A 19,683-nucleotide genomic window follows, 5' to 3' on the forward strand; every position below is an offset into this window, starting at 1 on the left:
ATTACATATAAACTAGTCCAGGCTTTTTTCTTTTTTTTTTTTTTTTTTAACTCAGTAGGACAGTGAAATAGCTTTATTCTCTTCTGTTTTCTTTTTTTTAATAGAAAAACTTTGCTAAATACCACCAAAGATAAGTTTGGATTTAACATAGTATTTTACTGAAATTGTTTTGTATTTATTTATTTATTTTTAAATTAAATTATAAGGGAATCATTTTTGTAATGTCTGTGGGCAGATTCTGGAAAAGTAAACACAATTCTGCTCAAATCAAACTTTATTGCTTACTCAGGTCGTCATTTTGATTATTTTGTAAAGTTTGGTACGAATCCCTATGAAAGACAATTATTACACTAAAACAAACAGAATAATGTAACATTGATATTATTATTAATGCAATGTTTTAATATAAACATCTGTATTCAAATGTTTATAACTAATCCTTACTTTTATTTCAGTTACTTGGAAATTAATAAGAAAAAATAAAGATTAATCGTTTAATTTGATTCTTTTCTGTCCACCACTTCATTCTAGGTTCAATAGCATGAAAAAAAATCAATGATGTTCATTGTGAAACTTTTGTTCACATATTTTTCATTTCGAGGTAAGAATTTCTCATGTTATATGTTTTTAATAAAAATCTGCTTGCAGTTGTTGAACGTATGTTGATGGACTTGTTGTTTTTCCTCAGGCATCTTTTGCCAGCAGTGGTCAATCGTCATGCCTCAGACTGTAGAGGGGCTGAGTGGATCCTGTGTGATCATCCCCTGCAGTTTCAGCTTGCCTTCTGAATGGGATCAACACCTGGACCGCTCGTGTAAAGCCGTATGGAAGAGAGGCAGCTGGAGCCAAACGCAGGTGTTTGATTCCAGCCTGACTGGAGCGAGTGCGAGCTTAAACCTCCTACAGGGAAACCTGACTGGGATTCTGCGTAACAAAGACTGCACCACCGTCTTCAACAACCTGCCATCTAACCATTATGACAACTATTACTTCAGATTGCAGTGTGAAAACTCACTGAAGTTTAACTTTAGAACAAGTGTTCGTATCGCCACTAAAGGTCTGTTTAGTAAAGGCTTAACCATGAAAAGCTTTATATATTTTTTGTTTATGACCCACGGCTTTTCCTTATTGTTTTACTTTTCAGATACGCTCCCCCAGCCGACCATAACTCCCTCTAGGCTGGAAGTTGAAGAAGGCACTGCAGTTTCTTTGACTTGTTCAGCTGTTGTCCCCTGTCCTACTCTTCCTCCACTTGTGACATGGACACCCAGTTTAGGGGACATCGAGGAGAATATGGAAGCAAAATCTTTAAACTCTGTCGTGAACTTTAATGTTTCTTACCTCCACCATGGACAGAAGGTTTCCTGCAGCGCTGCCTACAACAGACAAGCTGGGTACAGTGACCTCGTCTATGAAAGAAGTTTGACTATACATGTTTTTTGTGAGTATATTTCTGGTTTTGATTGCAATTTTATCAGCTTATAAGTCTGAAGTCATATATAAAAAGTGACATTACAGAGTGAGAAAAGTTGCTTACAAATCTTGAGTTCATTTTCCAGTAAAAAAAAAAAGAGAAGAAACTTTGGAAAACCTGTCAAATCACAGCTTATTTATCCATTTGTGAACAGTTTTATTTTTCTTTAATTCTAAATATAGCCTAGAGTACATTGGGTCTATAAAAGTAGGAATAATAACCCAATCAAGGAACAATTTTGTTATTCTTTTACATAATGGTCAGGTTTTACAATCAATTAGAGCAATTTTTTGTCTGCAGCTTTGGAGATTAGAGTGACACATTTGACAGCACCTAAATATTTTCATCTTTGCTGCTTTTTGGAAAAGAATTACAGTTTGGAAAAACATTAATAAAAATAATATGCTGAAAGTTTTAATTCAAATTGCCTTTTGTTATCTAATTTGGAGTTTTATCTAAATAGAAGATACTGACAGTCGTGCTTTTTTTTGATGAGGTTGATATTGCTTTCTCCTCAAGGGGGCGCAAAGTCTCCCGTCAGTGGAACCTGAAGAAGTTTTTCATTGCTTGTTTGCATGTCAAGTTAATGTAGGTGTAGGTGTGTGTGTGTGTGTGTGCACGGTACCATAAGGAAATATTGCTGCTTACCATAGGTGGCTGATGACGCTGAAGTTGATTAAAAAACTGTTTCTGTGTGATTAATGGATCACAAATTTATTGGATCTTCTCTAGTTTCAAATCTTAGATATTAATAGTGGTCAGACCTCAGTGAAGGAATTCATGAAAAAGATTCTTTAAAATACATTTTGAGATTTTTGACACATTTGCTTCAGCTTTGAAAACAAAAAGGAGCTTTTTAATAGTTTGTTGGTATAGGGATGTAGAAAGAGGAATAGTTACCATCATCAAAAACACCATATAATCACCATGTAAGTGTACTAGATGGTGCTGATTGCAAATCCTTTTCTGCATTGGCTCACTGGTCCAGGTTTTGTATTTCCTGTTTCTCACTTCCTTCCAGACCCTCCACACAACACATCGGTCAGTGATTCTGGTCCAGTATTGGAGGGCAGCTTGGTGATTTTGACCTGCAGCACCAACGCAAATCCAGAGGTGGAAAACTACACCTGGTACAAAGTTAATGGCGAGCAAGTGGAAGCAGTAGGATTTACGAACCAACTTTCCACCACAGCTACAGAAGTTGACCGGCAGTTTTTCTGTCAAGCCGATAACGGATATGGAAGCCAGAACTCTTCCATCGCTTCTATAGATGTGCAGTGTAAGTCAGAGTAAAACATATTGCAGACATAATGTAGTGTTTCCAGAGCCTAAAACATAAACTGACTGAGACTTGTTTGTATTTGCAGTTTCTCCAAAGGACACAAAAGTTCTTGTTGAACCAGCCGGTCCAGTCGTAGAGGGCAGCTCTGTGTCTCTGCTTTGCAGAAGCCGTTCAAACCCTGCAGTGACTAATTACACCTGGTTCAGAGACGGTGAAGTGGATCAGGAGACCGGACCGGTCTTGGTTTTAGACAATATCGATCCCAGCCATAGCGGTGGCTATCGCTGCTTCGCAAAAAATGATCTGGGAGAAGAAGCTTCAACAAAGACTCAGCTGGATGTTCAGTGTGAGTTTATGCAACTAAGAAAAAATGTTGAGTTACAGTCCTAACAAAAAACAGAGCCGTACATTGTGTGGATTATGGCTCTACTGTATGTCCAGCTGTGATAACCCAAACATGAAGCAGAGCCAAGACTTGTTCTCAATAAAAGTCTGGACCATGGACAGTGACACATTGTCATGTTGCGTGACAACCTCAGAACCCTCACTGTGTCTGACTGACTCTGCTGTGCACATGTGCAAGTGTACAGAGTTATGTGGAAACGTTTTGTTTGGTCGGTCCCCTCATTAGGATGTTTTTCTTTTACTTTCTTCGTCTTACCAAAGCATGGAGTGCAATAGTTTAATTTTATGTAAGAAACGCATAAAATACCAAATTATTTCACTTCATTTGCAGGGAAAAATCCTGGAAAAGTATTTGGTGTATTTGTAAGTCATTCTTATACGCACTTTTTTAATTAGAAAGAAGTGAAAGTGATTTGCAACCACCAAAGCCAACTCAAAATTTTATTTTCCAACTAGATCGAATCTACATTTCCCATAAGAAATCAAATACAGTAACGTCAAAATAAAATGAACTGATTTCTTTCAGATTCCCCTAAAAACACCACGGTGTCTGCCGACCCCTCTGGTCCGGTTCCTGATGGTGGCTCTGTGACTCTGACCTGCTCCAGCGTCGCCAGTCCAGCAGTAGCTAACGTGACCTGGTTTCGAGCTTCTGGAAGAGAAAAGGAGGTTGTCGGATCAGAGCGGGATTTCACCTTCAATGTGACCAAACTCTCAGAAGATCTATATTACTGTGAAGCACAAAATATTCATGGTTCTCAATACTCAGAACTTGTCACTGTTGATGTCCTATGTAAGGTTGATATCCATAAAAAATATTTCTCATTTTCTCCTGAATTTTCTCCAGCAAATCATATCTTCTCATCTTTGTTTTCAGATTCTCCAGAGATCCTACCGACTTCCCGCTGCGTTAGAATATTATCCCGGCTCAGATGCTCCTGCGACAGTCAGGGTAACCCGCTTCCTTCCCTGGTTTGGGAACTGGCTGGAGAACCTGTCAGTCACTCAGCTGGCATCCCCGTACGGGAGATAATCATGGGACATGCGACCACGAGGAGTGTCGTCACTCTGTACCGTCCAAATGAGGACACGCCCACTTTAGTGTGCATCAGCAGGAACTCACTGGGCTCAGACAGTCTGGCTTATAATGTTTCCTCCAGTGAAACTCAGCTGGGTGGGATACTTCAAGATGCTGCATTTATTTCTTTGATGTGTCATTTATCTGTTTTATTTGTCATCTAACATGGTGTGTTTTGGATTTTCAGGCGTCGACGTTGTGTCTCTGCTAATCGGATCAGCAGCTGGAGCACTAGGGATGACGGTGATTTGCATCCCACTGCTGATCTTTTTTTGCAGGTACAAAATATAAATAACTCAGCTAGCACTCGTTAAAGAATTCAAATTAACAGAACTATCATAACAGTGAGGGACATGTTCATTTAAAGACGATTGTCACAAATATGGCGATTTTTTTTTTACCCATTGTTACCCATTTATTTGTTTTGTGCTATTCTTATTACCCTGCTAGTTTCTTTTCTACACCTATGAAATAAAGTATTTAATTTCCAAGAAATGAATGATAGAGAACTGTGACAGCAGCTTTAGCATTATTGACCTGAGATATGACCAACTTTGTAGCCGCATGAAACTGTCTGAGAATGTTTTCAGTGAAAGTTGTTTTTCTTTTTGAGCAAAAGAGGCAACAGGTCTAAAATTGACACATATGTCAATACATTTTTGTCGAGTACATCCAGATCGTGCAAGCTTCATAACACAAAAATACATTTTGGGCATGCTGTATGTATACTGAGTCAGTTTAAATACATTTCTTCTTACACCTCCCATAATCAGGATTTTATTTTGTCGCAGGAGAAGAAAAGACAGCTTTTCGCTCAACAAGGAGAAAACAGAAGAATGTTTAGTCACCAATGTGGTAAGTTTTTGCAGAATCACGACTTACAAATATGCATTAGGTTACATGGCATCCATGCATAAACTAACTCTGTGATGCAACAGAACATTTTATTGAGACTCTTCATACTCCCAGACTTCCTTGAATAAATGCAAGTGATTTCATTTCCATTTATTTTACTCTGGTCTTTTCATAGGTCAATTCTTCCCCAGAAGACCAGGCTGCAGTGAAAGAGGTGGATGGAGACACGGAAGAGCACCTTAACTATGTCAATGTGGATTTTGCTAAACTGCAGGCCAGATCAGAAGGTGAGCTTGGAGACGGTGCTATCAGAGGACTGGAGTCAAAGACAGCTGAGTATGCCGAGATCCGCATCCAGAGCAGAGAAAGTGATGGTGCAGATATAAAACAGCAAGGACATTTCTCAGACACTTCCTTGGGTCAAGGAAAAGGGGATAATGATCTTACAGAGGAGGTCGGTGAGACGGTCACTGCTTAATTTTAAGTAGATTTGTAGCAGAGAACGAGATTCTGGACTTTAGTTTTAGTTCAACATGATTCTGAATGAGTCTATTCTGAATATTTAACCTTGCAATGATGTTAGAAAACTGTAACAACGATGACTGACAATAATAAGTCATATTTGTAAAGCAACTGTTTGCTTAATGCTTTATTTTTTACTAATAACTAATCATTTTGCCTTTTTATTAAAACTCCTGTCTGAAATAAAAGCAACAAAGAGAGATCTGATAAACATTTTTCATAACTTTGTGATTTTTATTAAATTTACACATGCGGCTAAATAAAATGCTATTTGCAGGGTGAAAACATAAACATGCAATATGTTTTCAGTTTGCATACATCAGACACAAACCTCATCATTGTAAATGTAGCATAGCTTTAAAACATAAATAGCAATCTCATTCTTTAGCTTCTTGTATACAGAATTAAATCTTTGTTAAAGCTCAACCTGTTCTTATATTGTGAAAAAGTATTTGCCACCGTACTTAAGTAACTTTGGTGGAGTCACAAATCCTTACATATGACTTTGTAACTCTGTGCAGACTGATGTCAGGAACTGCTTCTTGAGTTGCTTCTGGTAGAGACTACTTTTTTCATCTTTTAAATACATTCATATAGTCAGTAATATTCTATTAAACATATTTTCAATCTACAGATCACATCTTAAGACCTTGGCATGTGCATTTACAGTTCATTCACGGTTGAAAAATGTGGTTTCCTGTTTTCACATAGGGTAAGCTTGGTTTTGATAAAAGAATAAGTCAAATCATAATTTGACTTATGTTTTATTTTTTTCAGTAACCTTAAATCTGTGTGACAACAAAACAGGAACAGAAGAACTTAGTAGAGGGGCTTTTATCTGACACTTTACATGTTAATTATAAATGGAACATTATTCACTTCCTTATCTCTTCTAGCACTGTGTTATTGCACGCAAATTGAATCGTATTTACATATCTTTTTAAAAATATGATGGTTTACAGCTTCCCGTGGGATCTTAAAGAGTGCGTTGAATCACAGTTTGATGTCAGAGTATTGAGTCTCATCCTCAGAGGTGCTGGAGTCTGATGAGTCTGATGAGTCTGATGAGTCTGTCTTGCTGGAAGGTTTTGGAATAATGTCCACCTTAGTATAGTTGACCTCCTCTTCATCACTGGTCTCTGAGTCATCGTCGAAATTGTATGGAATTTTAATTGGTGGTGCCATGTTGACGTTCTCATAGTCCTCCAGTTTTTCCTGTGCATGTTAGAGCAAAGATAGAACCATTTTATAACCAGACAGTAGTTGGGTTTCATGATCTTCACATGCTAAGAGGTTGCTGACCTGTTTGCATGGGTTTGGCTTAGACACTTGTGAATAGACAGACTCTACTTCTTTCCTGCAAAAATCCCCACATCATTACAAATTTGTATATTTATATATGTATTCATAAAAAATGAAAACTAAAAAACACTTTTGCTCACTTCTTTTTCGGAAAGTGTAGGGAAGCGTAGTTGAGAGAGTCATCCTCTACACATGTTTGCAGGCTTCCTCCAGGCCTTTGTGCAGATGGAGCCTGAACAGATGCAGACAGAAGGCAGCGGTGACTGTAGTGGAAACTGAACGAGTTCATTCATACAGTAAAACAGTAAAGCAGTATGGTGTCATTATTCTGTGCTGCAGATTACTGAGTACCGTATTTTCCGCACTATAAGACGCACCTAAAAACCTTCAATTTCCTCAAAAGCCGACAGTGCGCCTTATAATCCGGTGCGCCTTATATATGGACCGATATTGAGCCACAACAGGTCCAGCAACGGACCTTACCACAGGGGCCGCGTTTCATTGGCTAATGCCCATTTTAGGTCACAGTGCAGCTACCACGTGCGTGACCGTCTCACAAACACAAGCTACAGTAGTAAACATATGCTAATGTACATTGTGGACCATCAAAACCATGAATGCCGACTTACCCAGCCTTGCAAGAACAATAGGCATCAGTGATCTTGTCCACAGCTATATTTATGCTGAGGGTGTGAGGATCTGCTGTTTTCCTCATCTATCGGTAGCTTTTAGCTGTGACGCGCACAATGTTGGAGGCATCCAGTGGCTCAAACACCTTGATGTCGTCCAAAAAAGATGACATGAACTTGTTGGTTCCCCTGTCCATTGTCGTGGCTGATATGTTGTGAAAATCCGGCAGAAATGCTACGCTAATTAACTCAGATCGAAATGAAAGACGTCATGTTTACACAGACATGCAGTAGGCTGCTTACGACCAACTACAGTAAGCAGCCGCCAACTTCTTTTTCCCCGTAGAAGAAGTAGTGCGCGGTGCATGCTGGGATAGTTGTCAGAACACTGGTTTGTTAATAAAGTTTGATAATACATTTAAAGGGGGGGAGGGGCAGGGGAAGAGAGACAGAGACTGCAGCGGCAGCGTGTCGGTTGGTCTGTGTTACCCAGAAAGCAGTTGGGCATAATATCGCAACACCAACACCGTGAGTGAAACAACGACTGGGCCAGCCTACTATATAAAGTACTCGGGGACCATTTCTTTATTAATGTGGATGTGTAATAATAGAGTATGAAGCGCCTTATAATGCGGTGCGCCTAATGTATGAAAAAAGTCCTAAAATAGGCCATTCATTGAAGGTGCGCCTTATAATCCGGTGCGCCTTATAGTGCGGAAAATACGGTAATTGCTGTTTTTGCAAATATCACTGACCAGACGCGCAGTGAGGACACAGCTACAGCACACAAGCAGCAGCTTTACTGGCATCATACACTTGGATATAAGTTCCTTCACACAGGTTAAGACTTGTTTTAAAATGAAAGTAGGCCTAAAGAGCCAAATAAACTCCAACACTGGATTTGTCAGCAATAGAAATATTCTGTTCATTTCCCTGCACTGATGTTTGTGGTGTAAATCTACATTTTCCTGATCATCCCACTTTGAAGAGGTTGTGGTTTTTAGAAATGCGTGATCTTGCCATAAAAATAAGTTATTAATTCATATTTGTTGGAGCTAAAAATTAGATTTATTTGAAAATAGTTTTATCTAATTATTCATTGAAAATATTTTACTTCTCTGCTAGAAGTTAACTTGACTCACTTGTTTTCCATATGGCACATTGACTGTAGAATAAACAACGTTAACATGATGGGAAGTAGACCTGCAAAACAAGAATAAGGAAAAACGGGCAAAAAACACATGTTGGTTGACTGTTTATTTTACTTGAAGACACTTGATGTTGTTCTATGTGTGATCGTAAACAGATTATTTTCTCAAAGAGCAGAAACAGCTGTGTCTCTCTGTAAGGTAAGGTAATTTTATTTATATAGCATATTTTCAGCAGCAAGGCATTTCAAAGTGCTTTACAAAAACACAACGGCGTTGTGCTGCAAAACACAATGTCTCTTGTTCTGTGTGGAGACGACGCATGAGGCTGCTCACTTACGTGACGTCTGGACGAGGCTGCTGATGCTGAGCCTTTGGACGGCAGTGTTGCTGTGGCAATGGATGGCAGTGTTGCTGTGGCAATAAGTCATCTCTGCTTCTAGAGGTATCTGTTAAGATATTCTCATTTCTTGCATTTCTCCTTTTGGGTCTTTTGCACAAGCTACAGAAACCCTGAAAAGACAATAGAAGTGTCTTTTTTAGAAGTGCGGGATTTTGTCCCTACTTCTACATCTGACCACAAGTAGATGCCTGTAACTAATGCTTTCTTCAGTGAATATAAAGAGTTAGTTTATGGGCCAGAATGGTTTGGAGAGCTTTTAGCTTAAATGAAATACGGTAATAATTTTTTTGTGTCTGATGAACTGCAGCACTAAGCACATGCAGATCCTGTGGCATCAATGAAGGCAAATATATCACTTGTAGTCCTGAAAACAATATAAACTAAATACATGCTTTCTATCTGCTGGGTGTTTATCATTTTGATGTTCACTAGCAGAACAGCCTCTGTTAATACATGCACACAAACATAAAGTACAAGTGTTTCTGTATAGCTTAAAATATTTCAGCAGAAATATAAAAATACCTGAATAATCAGCAAATAATTACAGCAGGGCCATCTATTTGTTGTCCTTTGTCGATTTGCTTTATTCATCCTGTGCCTGAAAACAAATTTAAATTCATAGATTCTTACTACTTGTATAGGTTTTAATAAAAAATAATGTACTTTGAAGTCGTTTTTACCTGTACAAGAAAATTAGGCATAAGATGAGCAAGATTAAAAAAAGACAGCCAACAGCCTTCATAATCTTCATAAATGTGTCTGTGGTTGCAAGAGTCAGAGCATTAGCTTCAAACGGATTTCAGATGAATGAAAATGATTTCCGTTGTTTTGTACTGTTTTAAAGCAAAGAGCAATGAGCACAGAGGATTATACCCTCCAAATTTTACTTACCATCAAACAGGCTTACTGAGTCCGACTTGATCTGGCCCATCTCATTTCTGGCAGTGCAGTAGTACTCCCCTGGTTGATGGGAGTACACCGTGATGTTCTGATGGCCAGAAACGCGTGTGTTATCTGTCTTATTGTACCAGTTATAGTTAGCAGGAGGATAGGAGTGACTGCTGCAGCTAAGTGTCACAGAACTTCGTCCGCCCGGGAGCTGTTGCTCTTCTCCTTTAGTGATTGTTGTCCATTTTGGTGCATCTAAGCAGCAAGATTTAATAAGAAAACCACAGGTGTTTTTTAGCTTAAGAAAATTAATAAATGGGCCATTATGTTTCATCTCCCGTTTGCATTTAAAATATACACTCGTGTTTTGTTTTATACTCACACTTTATGTTAATCTTCACTTGTGATTTCCCACTTCCAATCACATTTTGGACTTCGCAGATGTAAAGCCCACTGTCGGAAGGCTTGGAAGAATGTACAGTGAAGGTCTTCTCGGTGCTTACAGTAATGTCCTTGTCATTGTTCCTTCTTATCCACTTGAACTGAGTTATCAGTGGGTTGGACTTGGCAGTGCAGGTTAATGAGAGTGACTCATTTTCTTTCACATTTTCTCCAGGATTAGGTTCTATTCTCACATCTTTGGGAGCATCTGAATGTGGGTCAGAAAAAGGGAAAAAATGAGAGGGTCAAGTATACTTAGATCTTTAGATATGAAATCTCTCTTCTAAAAACTACAGCCTCATTGAAACCAACCTGCCCAACTACGCTTAGAAACATTTTGCAACACAACTTGGAAATTTGTATTGTCATGTGTTTCAAAAAGACAAAAACAAAAAGAATACTAATAGTGTTCTTATCCATTTTAATTTTGTTAGGCAGAAGGAAGCGGTTTAATAGTGCATTCAGTTCTTACAAGATTTTGACATTTTAAGTCAAAAAGTTAGATAAAATGTCTTCAGATAACAAAATCCCACTAGATTAATTTGGTTGTTTCTGCTTCATAATCCAACATGTTTGCTGCATAATTAAATCCAGCACTAACTGCAAGAAAAAGACAGTCATCTGCTACAGCGATTTCTCAATATATACTTCATAATATTTGTCATTTAAGTAGTTCCGTATGGAGCAAACATCTGTGGGCCTGGACAACTTGACCATCTACCTTGTATCTGATTCATTTCCACATTTCTCTTGATTATCACTACAAGTACAACCAGTGATACTTGTAATAAAGTTTGAGAATCCAGGTTCTTGAAATGCATACACTGCATACACGTGTACAGTTTGAATACCCTACTGGTTAGAAACTAGGGGAAAAAAAGTAACTTTCTTTCGCCTGAGATTCAGGAAATGCTTCTAAAGTAAACTATTAGGCGTTGATATTCAGGAAAGTGTTTATCATAATATGACTCACATTCAACCTCCAGTTTCCTCTGGTTGCTGCTGCCGCTTCCTTCGCTGTTTGATGCAATGCAGGTGTACAACCCTGCGTGGGTTGAAGTTACATTAAATGTGTGGGTGAAAGAGTTTTGTTCATTAGCAGGCTGAGAAAAAAAACGTTCTGAGGATTTTCGCAACTCAAATGTTGACAAAGGGAAGCTTTCAGCATTGCAGCTCATTGTTATAGACTGGCCTTCTTTAACTTTAGAACCCATAAACAGTGAGATGTTGGTGGGGGGAACTGTGGAGAAAAAGCAACAGAAAGATAATCCTGTAGTGTGGTCTGTATTAAGAAGAACATGATCTGATTTCATAAATCAAGACAATTACTTACAAAGTACTTGAAAGCACTTGGGCTGACTGGACTTCCCGCTACCAACTGTGTTGCTCGCATTGCATATGTAACAGCCTTCATCTGCTCTTTGAACGCTCTGTAAAGTTAAATCCTTTTCAATATTCAGTGGTGTCCAGTTGGTGGGGTCGGACTGTTTATAACGGTACCACGAGAACCAGGGCTCTGGGTTTGCTTTGGTGTCACAGGTAAATCTAAGGAAGCTGTTCACTTTCACTCTATCTGTGGCACTGGTAGAAACTGTGCTTTGTGGCTTGTCTTAAAAAAAATACACACAAAAAAAGGCAGATTGTCAGATGTTTAGATAGAGTTTCACAGAACATGTTAGTGTACAATTGGAAGAGTAAAACTCACATTGAACGTTAAGGTGAAAAGAGTTTGATCTTCCTAAACCAACACTGTTTTTGGCTGTACATTCGTAAGCGCCGCTGTCTTCTGGTTTGATGCTGATGAAAACAAATTCATTCCCTCCCCTAACATATTGTCCATCTTTAAACCAAGCAAACTGTTCTGGTTGTGGATTGCTTCTATTCACACCACAAATTAGTTTAATCTCGTCTCCTTCTTTTACATCGGTGTTGTGTCTTCTGGTTAGATGTTCTAGTTGGATCTGAACTGAAGGTGGATCTACAGAGAAAATAGATATTAATTTGTTTTATTTCTTTTATAGCCACTCCTTACCTAACCCCAATACATATCAAAATTGCAAAAAAATATATATTTACTTTCTTATATCATATTTTCTTTAAAAATATAATTGTAAAATGTTTACTAGAATTAACATACAAGCTACAATTATATTTACTATACATAAAAAAAATCATGAAAAAATGATTTATATAAGTCAAAAAATACTCACAGAGCACAGTAATTTGTAATGTGTTAGACTGATTAGTCCCATGTTTGTTCTGAGCTTTGCAGAAGTAAGATCCACTAGCTGATTCTTTAATTGATGTAAAATTAAGTTGACCTTCTTGGATCTGTTTGCCATTTTTAAACCAAGAGAAAGTGACATCGGGTCTTCCATTAGCAGAGCACGTGAGAGTCACATTGTCTCCTTCCTTTACGTCTTTGCCGCTTATCTTAGCAACTACGCTGTTAGGAGAATCTGTTTCAACCAAGACATGGCAAGAAGACAAATCAGTTCACACATAGCAAAGGTTTTAGCTCACACAAATGGTAAATAGAAACATGACTGAAAACTTTAAAGCTATTAGAAAAGTCAGCAAATACCTATACATTTAGTAAATCAAGTAGATAAACACAACTTGTTCAAGCTAGATTGAGCAGCAGAGTACCTCCACATGATGCAATAATTTATTTGGTATAAATTGTTTATTAAAAAAATAAATAAATCAAGTCTCTCCAGCTTATTGAGTTGTGGCTTACAAGGAGCTATGTGGACTTCTTGAAATACATATGGTTTAACATCTTTTTAAAATCAGCAATCATTCAACAACGACAAAAAAGACACAACAAGAATATACTTCAGAGACTTACATTCTACAGTCAGGGTTACCCTCCGGGTCAAATACTTGTCCTTGTTTTCTGTTGTTTGGCATGAAAACTTTCTCCCATCATCCGTCCAGCTGGCAGTAAAGCTACGGTTGGTGCTTTTGGTTGTTTCATTTTTATCCACGATGTTGTGAGAACTTAACCATTTTGGTGAGTACTGCTTCTCCAGAGGGTTAATTTGAGGGTCAGAATTACATGAAATGGATGTAGAGCATGTGAGTGTCACGTTATTATTCGTCATCACAGTCGGTGGTTGGCTAAAAGTGATAAGGCATGGGTTTTCTGGAAATGAACACATCAATTTATTAATAAACGGTTGAAGATAAATTGTAGCTAAATAGTATTTAAGACATGATTTTTATGACATGAACACATGAATTCATTAAAATCAGTTGATGTTGGTCCTCTGTGGCTTTTTATCAAAACTCACAGAATCCTGTTGGCAGATTTAAAGCTTCAGCTTTGTTGATTTCTTTATATCTTTGTAGGAATGATGTCTAACTCATCCCTTTTAACGTTAAATTAATCACAAAATCAACTTTTTATGCTGATTAAGCAAAAATATTTAACATTTTAAAGTGGAAAGCAAATTTCCACTTTAAAATGTTAAACCGGTTTCATAAAAAAAAAAAAAAAAACTCGCTTGGGAACAAGAGTTAAGCCAAAGAAAGGTACCTTTTTTATATCTTTTTCTAAAAGTATTTCTTTTTTTTTTTCATAGTTAAAATAATGGTTTTTATTAATTTCACTAATTTGGTTACTTTGATCACATTACCACAATAGAATTTTCTCTGTACATCCTGAAAATATTTCTGTTTTTTGTCATTAAACTTACCCTGGACAGTTAGATTAAAATTTTCAGTTGTCCATTTGAAGGTTCCCGAAACATATCTGAACATATATTGCCCGCTGTCTGTTTTCTTCAGATCGCAGATCAATATGTTGCACACTTTTGATGGATCCCTCTTCACACTTTTTGGTGAGGTGAGATAGTTGACTCTGTTTTTAAACTCTGGACTGACAGGACATTCTGCTTCATTCGAGCTGAAAATGGTGGTCCCAACAAAACCCATTTCCTTTGTCCAATTTGCATCCTTCATCCAGAACCAGTAAGCATCTCCATTTATGTCAGCAGGATAGAGTGACTTACATTTGATTTCAATACATGACCCCTCCGTAGCAGTTTGAGCAGTTCTCATCAAACTGAATTTTATACTTTGGCAATAATGAAAGTCTGCTGTGGATCGAAAAAAAAAAAAAAGAAAAGGAAAGTAAGGAACTTTAATCCACAAGCAAAGCTATACGGTCAGTGTATAAGAGCAATGTGTAAAAAAAAAAGTGTACGTACAATTTATCAGGGTCACAAATATCACCCACTTTACAAAAAGAGCATTCATTGTCATCCTTCACAGTGTCTTTCTTTCTTCTGTATTATGTTTCCTTCCTAGGTCCAAGGGGGTTGTGATCTTGATGTTAGAAACATTCTAAAGTATTATGAAGAAATACATTTTATTTAGAAAGATACAACTTCTGAGGTGTTTATTTTAAATGGATTAAAAAAGGTTGAAAAATATTACCTTCTGATGTGTGTAGTGGTTGTAACTATATAAATGCAATTGAAGTTAAATAGTTTTATTTTGTAGATGACAAAGAGGTGGATTTTTTGGTAAAATAACTGTGCTGCTTGAATGTACTTCTTTTACATGCATTTAAAGCAGAATAATAATCCGTCAACATGAATATTAAGGGAATATGTCTCTCTACATATACTTTGTTTTATATAAACGCAAAGGAAAAAACTTTAGAATTGAAGTAGAAAATTTAACACAGCATCTGTCAAAATGTCTAAATGTGAAGTACAGTTAAAAATGCTCTTAAAGCTTCTGTGAAATATTTTACTTCTTTCTCTACGTAAAATTCAAATTAAAAATATTTTAAAACCTCCATCAAAATGTTTAAAAAAAACAAAAACAAACTTTTTCTACATACAGACTTTGCAACTAAGCACAAGAGATTATTCAAACTTGATTGAAAGGGGAAGTAAGTAAAAAAATGTTTAGACAAAAGGAAAATGAATGTTTCTTCCTACCTCAGATGGGCTACTTTATCAAGATGCAGAACGCTCTTCGTGAAATAAAAATGTTCTTAAAAAAGGAAGTTTTCACAGTTCGTCTGATTTCTTAAAGAATTTGCATACAAAATCACACAAGCAGGAGAGCACAGATACTTCATAGCACGTTTGAACAAAAGTGTTTCTTTTTTTTTTCAGCTTGCCTGCTCTGGTGCGCATGCAGTTAAATTTCCTCCCACTTCCTCTACTTGTTTGATACTGAAACATTGATCAAAGTATCTACAGTGACATATACAAAGCAATATTTGTGTTAATTTTGTGAGTCTTTAATAGAATTTGGATTGATCTTGCACACAGAAATCAAAATGCTTATTTTGAAATTATTCCAACACAATACAGCAATGCAAAAATTAAACACATTAACACAAAGTTTTGTTTTTTTTTTCTTTATGATGACATTTTAATATGGTTGTTGGGATCAAAGTCACACCATGTGTCAGAAATCAAAAACAAAGTTAACATTGGGCAAATTAATTGCTTCATCTATCTTAACCAGTTGAACTTATTTGAACCAATTAAGTTCAAATAGTTCATTTCAACCAAATGAACTTAATTCAATTGGTTTTTAAGTTCTGCCTAATTACAAAGAGACACATGGAGTAAGTGTTGAATGGATGATGGAAAAACTCTGCAAAATGGCACAGAAAGCTAAACAGCTGACATATAGCAGTATTGACACAGCAGTCTGGCTTCCTTATGCCAGTTAATTTTGGTTTGGTTTAGCTGCAGACAATGAAAATAATGTTTATGTGGCTTATACATACTGATACACTGGATACAGATATATTTTTAAATGTCAATTTTTTTCTGTGAACCACATCAGGACCACGCAATTTCAATTTGAATGAAACAACCGTGTTACGGAAGATGAAAACAAACAAGCAAATAAATAAATATATGAATAAGAAGAGTTGTCCACGTGCCAGAAGTTCAGAAACTTGAATTAATGAAGGTTTTTCATAAAAGCTTTTAATTATACATAAATGTAAATGCCTCTCTGAACACTCAATATTGACTTCACTGCTGAACAAAGAAAAAAAAAATGCTGAAGCTTTTTAATGTTTGCTATTAGACCAGGGCAGCAAAGAAATGCTAGGAAAATTTAATCAGTTGAGAGTATAAATATGATTAAACTGAATTCTGGATATCACTGCACACGGCACGCTGCAGAGGGCTCCTAAAGCACCATACCAACACTAAAGTCTAGAAGTGAGAACATCATGCTGTGTGCCGGATGTGACAGAACAATACGAATCTGAAGATGAAACAAGGGCAGATCTTTCAGCAAGACAAACATGGAGCTTGAGGAACCCTATTGGTGTCATAAAAGTAAATAAAAGCTGCTAGAATCATTCAACTGGAATCAAAGAAGTAAAGGAAGAACACCTTAAAGATTCAAAAATTCAATTATGTAATTAGTTTTCCCATGTGGGAGATATTCTGATACTGTCATTACAAAAAAGCTATTCTATTAAGTACTAAATAAATTTCAGAACACATGTTCAATATTTATACCTTGTGTTATTTCAGTTTGACATAATTTATGGTGTAATTTATTTGGATTTATTTATGTTTGGATTACCTGGGTAACAACATCTGATGTGAATTTAATGCCATGCATACTCACTACGAACAACATCGAAGTGTTCAATACCTATCTGTTGATCCATAAATAAAAGCCTTAAACATAAAAGTGATGTTACTTTGCGTAGAAACAGGAATTGGCATACACAAACAGGGTTTTGTTTTTATTTCCCCCCTCCCAAAGCAGCTGCCACTATCTTCTCAGCATCAGCAGCCATTTCATCAATAGCACCATTTAAAGCTTGCAACATTGCAGTGAAGGAGCGGCTGGCTGAACGAGCATGTCTAGGCAATGCCATTTCCACCAACTTCGACGAAACTGTAGCCAAGTCCTTCTCAGCTGCTGCAAGCCTTTTTTTAACCTCCACCTTGGTGACCTCCACTGATAACCCACAAGTTCTCAGCTCTTTAAGTCTTGCTGGCTCCAGGTGCCGCTGTCGAGCCAGCCGCTCAACCGACTCATCATCCACGCACAGAGATAACTGGGCTTTTGTCAAAATCCGCACAGCAATGCTCGAGTCCACCATGGATGCTACAAGAGGAACAGGAATGGCTGACATCCCTCCGGACAGGGAGGCAGCTGCCCATATAAGTGCTTTAAATGCCTCCTTTTTCTGGGTGACCATTGTTAATGTGAGTGTCGGTAAAGCCAGCAGAAGGGCGTGAGCTCGGATCTCAGGAAGGTCTGCGGCCATGCATGCCAGGAGGTCAGGAAAGTCAAATTTCTCAAGATTGGAAGGTTTAACCAGGTAAACTTTAGGTTGTTTCACACCCTGTGATTTCAGTACTTCCAGACTGGCTTTCCTCTTTTCTTCCAGGCTCTTATCTGTGTCTTTCACAGAAGCTAAGAGAAGAAAGTACACCGTTTGTTTTTGCAGAGAAAGAGCCTCCAAAAAGACATCCACACTGTTGGGTTGTATTATTTGCGTGAATGTCATAAAAACAGCATTATAACGAAGGAACTTATATCTGTTCATGTATCCCTCTGGTTCAAATGGGGATGTGGCTGGGACAGGCGGTAGGTCCCAGAGTCGGAAGTCAGGGTGTTTTGGATGTGGGTAGCCATCTACTTCCTCTGGTTCAACAAGAGATTGAGAAGGTGCTGAACCCTCATCTTCAGGCCCAAGGCCACGAAGGGAGTTCATGAGGGAAACTTTTTCTTCTCCACGGTCCCCCACAACCGCAAGGTTTATCCTACTGATGAGAAGATCTTCCACGGCCTCCTTCACATCAGATAACTTGTTGCTCTCCATTGACTCTTTGAGAGTTTCAATCAGGTTTAGGCCTTTGAAGACATCCGCCATTCCTGTGAGAAAATGAGGATGGGCATTACATTAAGGTAACTGACATTACTTTGATCAGAAAGTCTCACATAGATGTTTAAGATAATAAAATCTGCAGTTGATAGTTCTGTGTACCGTTTTACATTCCTAAACCACTCTTGATGAGAAGTAAAGGTATCTTTCCGCACTGCATAGCTCAGATGATGATTCTTGAGGCAAATAAAACATATCTCCAACGCTCAGATATAGAACGTTACCCAGAGGTGTTTGATCATTGGACCATCTGTCACCTTCAGCCGACATTTTGTTTATTGCATATTGAACTGTTCTTGTGTTTATTGTAATTTAAAGCTAACAAGTGAAATATGCTGATTCTCTTAAAAAATACACGCAAGTCATTGTTGAGAAACAATGAGTGAATGTATTAAACTGTGACGGTCTGTCACCTTCAGCCGACGTTTCATTTATTGCGAATTGGACGTCTGCTTGCAGACTGTGTTTGATGCAGGGTCACGACCTTTTGCAATTTACAGTTATATATTTTTGGTGAATTAATGTTCAACTTCAAGTCAATAAGGCGCTTCTGGGTAAACAACTCATTACTTTTTATAATTAGGACTTTAAGGACAACAGTTTTTTGGGGCAAGCCTCTACTGCAGGGTACAGTTTCCCCTGCTTGAACCTTATGCAAATCAGTTCCTGGCCAGAAGGGATTGAGAGATAAGCAAGCGGTTCCACAATATCCTGTAGCATAAACCCTCTGAATACAATGAAATCATGAAGTTGATTTTAAAGATTTTGCAAAGTTTGCAAAGTCTTAACTCTCTTGACCTTCAACGTGTTGCAATTCATTCATAGAAATGGTTTGAGCCTCATAAAGCCTATGTGACAAACAGCCTGCACAATAGCACATTGAAAATGAAAGTACCTAATTTTATGCCTTAAAAATTTCACACACTTACCTGACTATTGAAAGCAGCAACAGGTCCCTGGATTTAATTAGATATCGGTGCTGATTCCTTCTGCAAGACTGCAGCACCTGACTGATCTATTTAAAGTGTTCGTCCAGCTAGTGGAACGTTCTAATCCTGCTGGCTCAGCCTTAATCCTATATCCTATATCAGGTAAATCCAATGCATGCATACTGTGTATGCAGATAATACTTACCTGAAGCAACATCTCCACCTAAAAAACTAAGACACATTAACTAAGACACATTTCTACCCTCCACTTTGAAGGAGATGTTGGAAAAATGTTATGCATTGGAGGTGACCAGACTTTTGGGCCCTGGAATTATCCGGAATTAAATTTTTTTATTGGTGTTTTATTGCCTGCAACTTGATATGGAAATTAAGACCAATTGATAGCTTTGTTTTTCAACATAAATATATT

General features: G+C 37.6%; 3 protein-coding genes across 5 annotated transcripts; 1 reads left to right on the forward strand and 2 right to left on the reverse strand.

Annotated features, from left to right (window-relative positions):
* Nucleotides 1-650: 650 nt before the first annotated feature.
* On the forward strand, nt 651-5,790 carry LOC106917664 (B-cell receptor CD22-like). 2 transcript variants are annotated; one of them, XM_014986811.2, is made up of 9 exons: nt 652-1,057; nt 1,145-1,441; nt 2,496-2,753; nt 2,842-3,102; nt 3,688-3,954; nt 4,039-4,335; nt 4,427-4,517; nt 5,031-5,094; nt 5,270-5,790. In XM_014986811.2, the coding sequence occupies exons 1-9, from the start codon at nt 718-720 to the stop codon at nt 5,570-5,572; spliced, it is 2,178 nt and encodes a 725-aa protein (XP_014842297.2). In that variant the 5' UTR covers nt 652-717; the 3' UTR covers nt 5,573-5,790. The 2 variants fall into 2 exon arrangements, with proteins under 2 accessions (XP_087869984.1, XP_014842297.2); XM_088013858.1 differs by having other exon boundaries at nt 651-1,441.
* A 35-nt stretch (nt 5,791-5,825) lies between these two features.
* LOC106917685 (B-cell receptor CD22) lies at nt 5,826-15,561 on the reverse strand. Of its 2 annotated transcripts, XM_014986845.2 has the most exons (18): nt 15,383-15,561; nt 14,871-14,895; nt 14,642-14,777; nt 14,129-14,530; nt 13,279-13,575; nt 12,638-12,886; nt 12,133-12,405; nt 11,761-12,036; nt 11,401-11,667; nt 10,369-10,635; nt 9,990-10,241; nt 9,779-9,857; nt 9,621-9,696; nt 9,036-9,208; nt 8,690-8,750; nt 7,059-7,150; nt 6,919-6,973; nt 5,826-6,831 (listed from the first exon to the last, which is right to left on the reverse strand). In XM_014986845.2, exons 3-18 carry the CDS (start codon nt 14,694-14,696, stop codon nt 6,610-6,612), a joined length of 3,096 nt encoding a protein of 1,031 aa, XP_014842331.2. In that variant the 5' UTR covers nt 14,697-14,777; nt 14,871-14,895; nt 15,383-15,561; the 3' UTR covers nt 5,826-6,609. The 2 variants fall into 2 exon arrangements, with proteins under 2 accessions (XP_014842331.2, XP_014842330.2); XM_014986844.2 differs by lacking the exon at nt 14,871-14,895.
* Nucleotides 15,562-17,172: 1,611 nt separating this feature from the next.
* Nucleotides 17,173-18,312, reverse strand: irgq2 (immunity-related GTPase family, q2). The gene has a single exon (XM_014986847.2). The coding sequence runs from the start codon at nt 18,310-18,312 to the stop codon at nt 17,173-17,175; it is 1,140 nt and encodes a 379-aa protein (XP_014842333.2).
* Between the last annotated feature and the right edge of the window lie 1,371 nt (nt 18,313-19,683).

The sequence above is a fragment of the Poecilia mexicana genome, unplaced genomic scaffold, assembly GCF_051168715.1.
Source record: "Poecilia mexicana isolate PSO_F unplaced genomic scaffold, ASM5116871v1 scaffold_16, whole genome shotgun sequence".
Classification (NCBI taxonomy): domain Eukaryota; kingdom Metazoa; phylum Chordata; class Actinopteri; order Cyprinodontiformes; family Poeciliidae; genus Poecilia; species Poecilia mexicana.

Coding starts and splice junctions, on each gene's coding strand:
- LOC106917664 (XM_088013858.1), top strand. CDS start 718: ATGCCTCAGACTGTAGAGGGGCTGAGTGGATCCTGTGTGATCATCCCC. Junction 1,442..2,495: donor TTTGACTATACATGTTTTTT/GTGAGTATATTT, acceptor ACTTCCTTCCAG/ACCCTCCACACAACACATCG. Junction 4,336..4,426: donor CTCCAGTGAAACTCAGCTGG/GTGGGATACTTC, acceptor TTGGATTTTCAG/GCGTCGACGTTGTGTCTCTG.
- LOC106917685 (XM_014986844.2), bottom strand. CDS start 14,696: ATGACAATGAATGCTCTTTTTGTAAAGTGGGTGATATTTGTGACCCTG. Junction 9,209..9,620: donor ATTATTTGCTGATTATTCAG/GTATTTTTATAT, acceptor TTGTCTTTTCAG/GGTTTCTGTAGCTTGTGCAA. Junction 6,832..6,918: donor AGCCAAACCCATGCAAACAG/GTCAGCAACCTC, acceptor TAACATGCACAG/GAAAAACTGGAGGACTATGA.
- irgq2 (XM_014986847.2), bottom strand. CDS start 18,312: ATGGCGGATGTCTTCAAAGGCCTAAACCTGATTGAAACTCTCAAAGAG.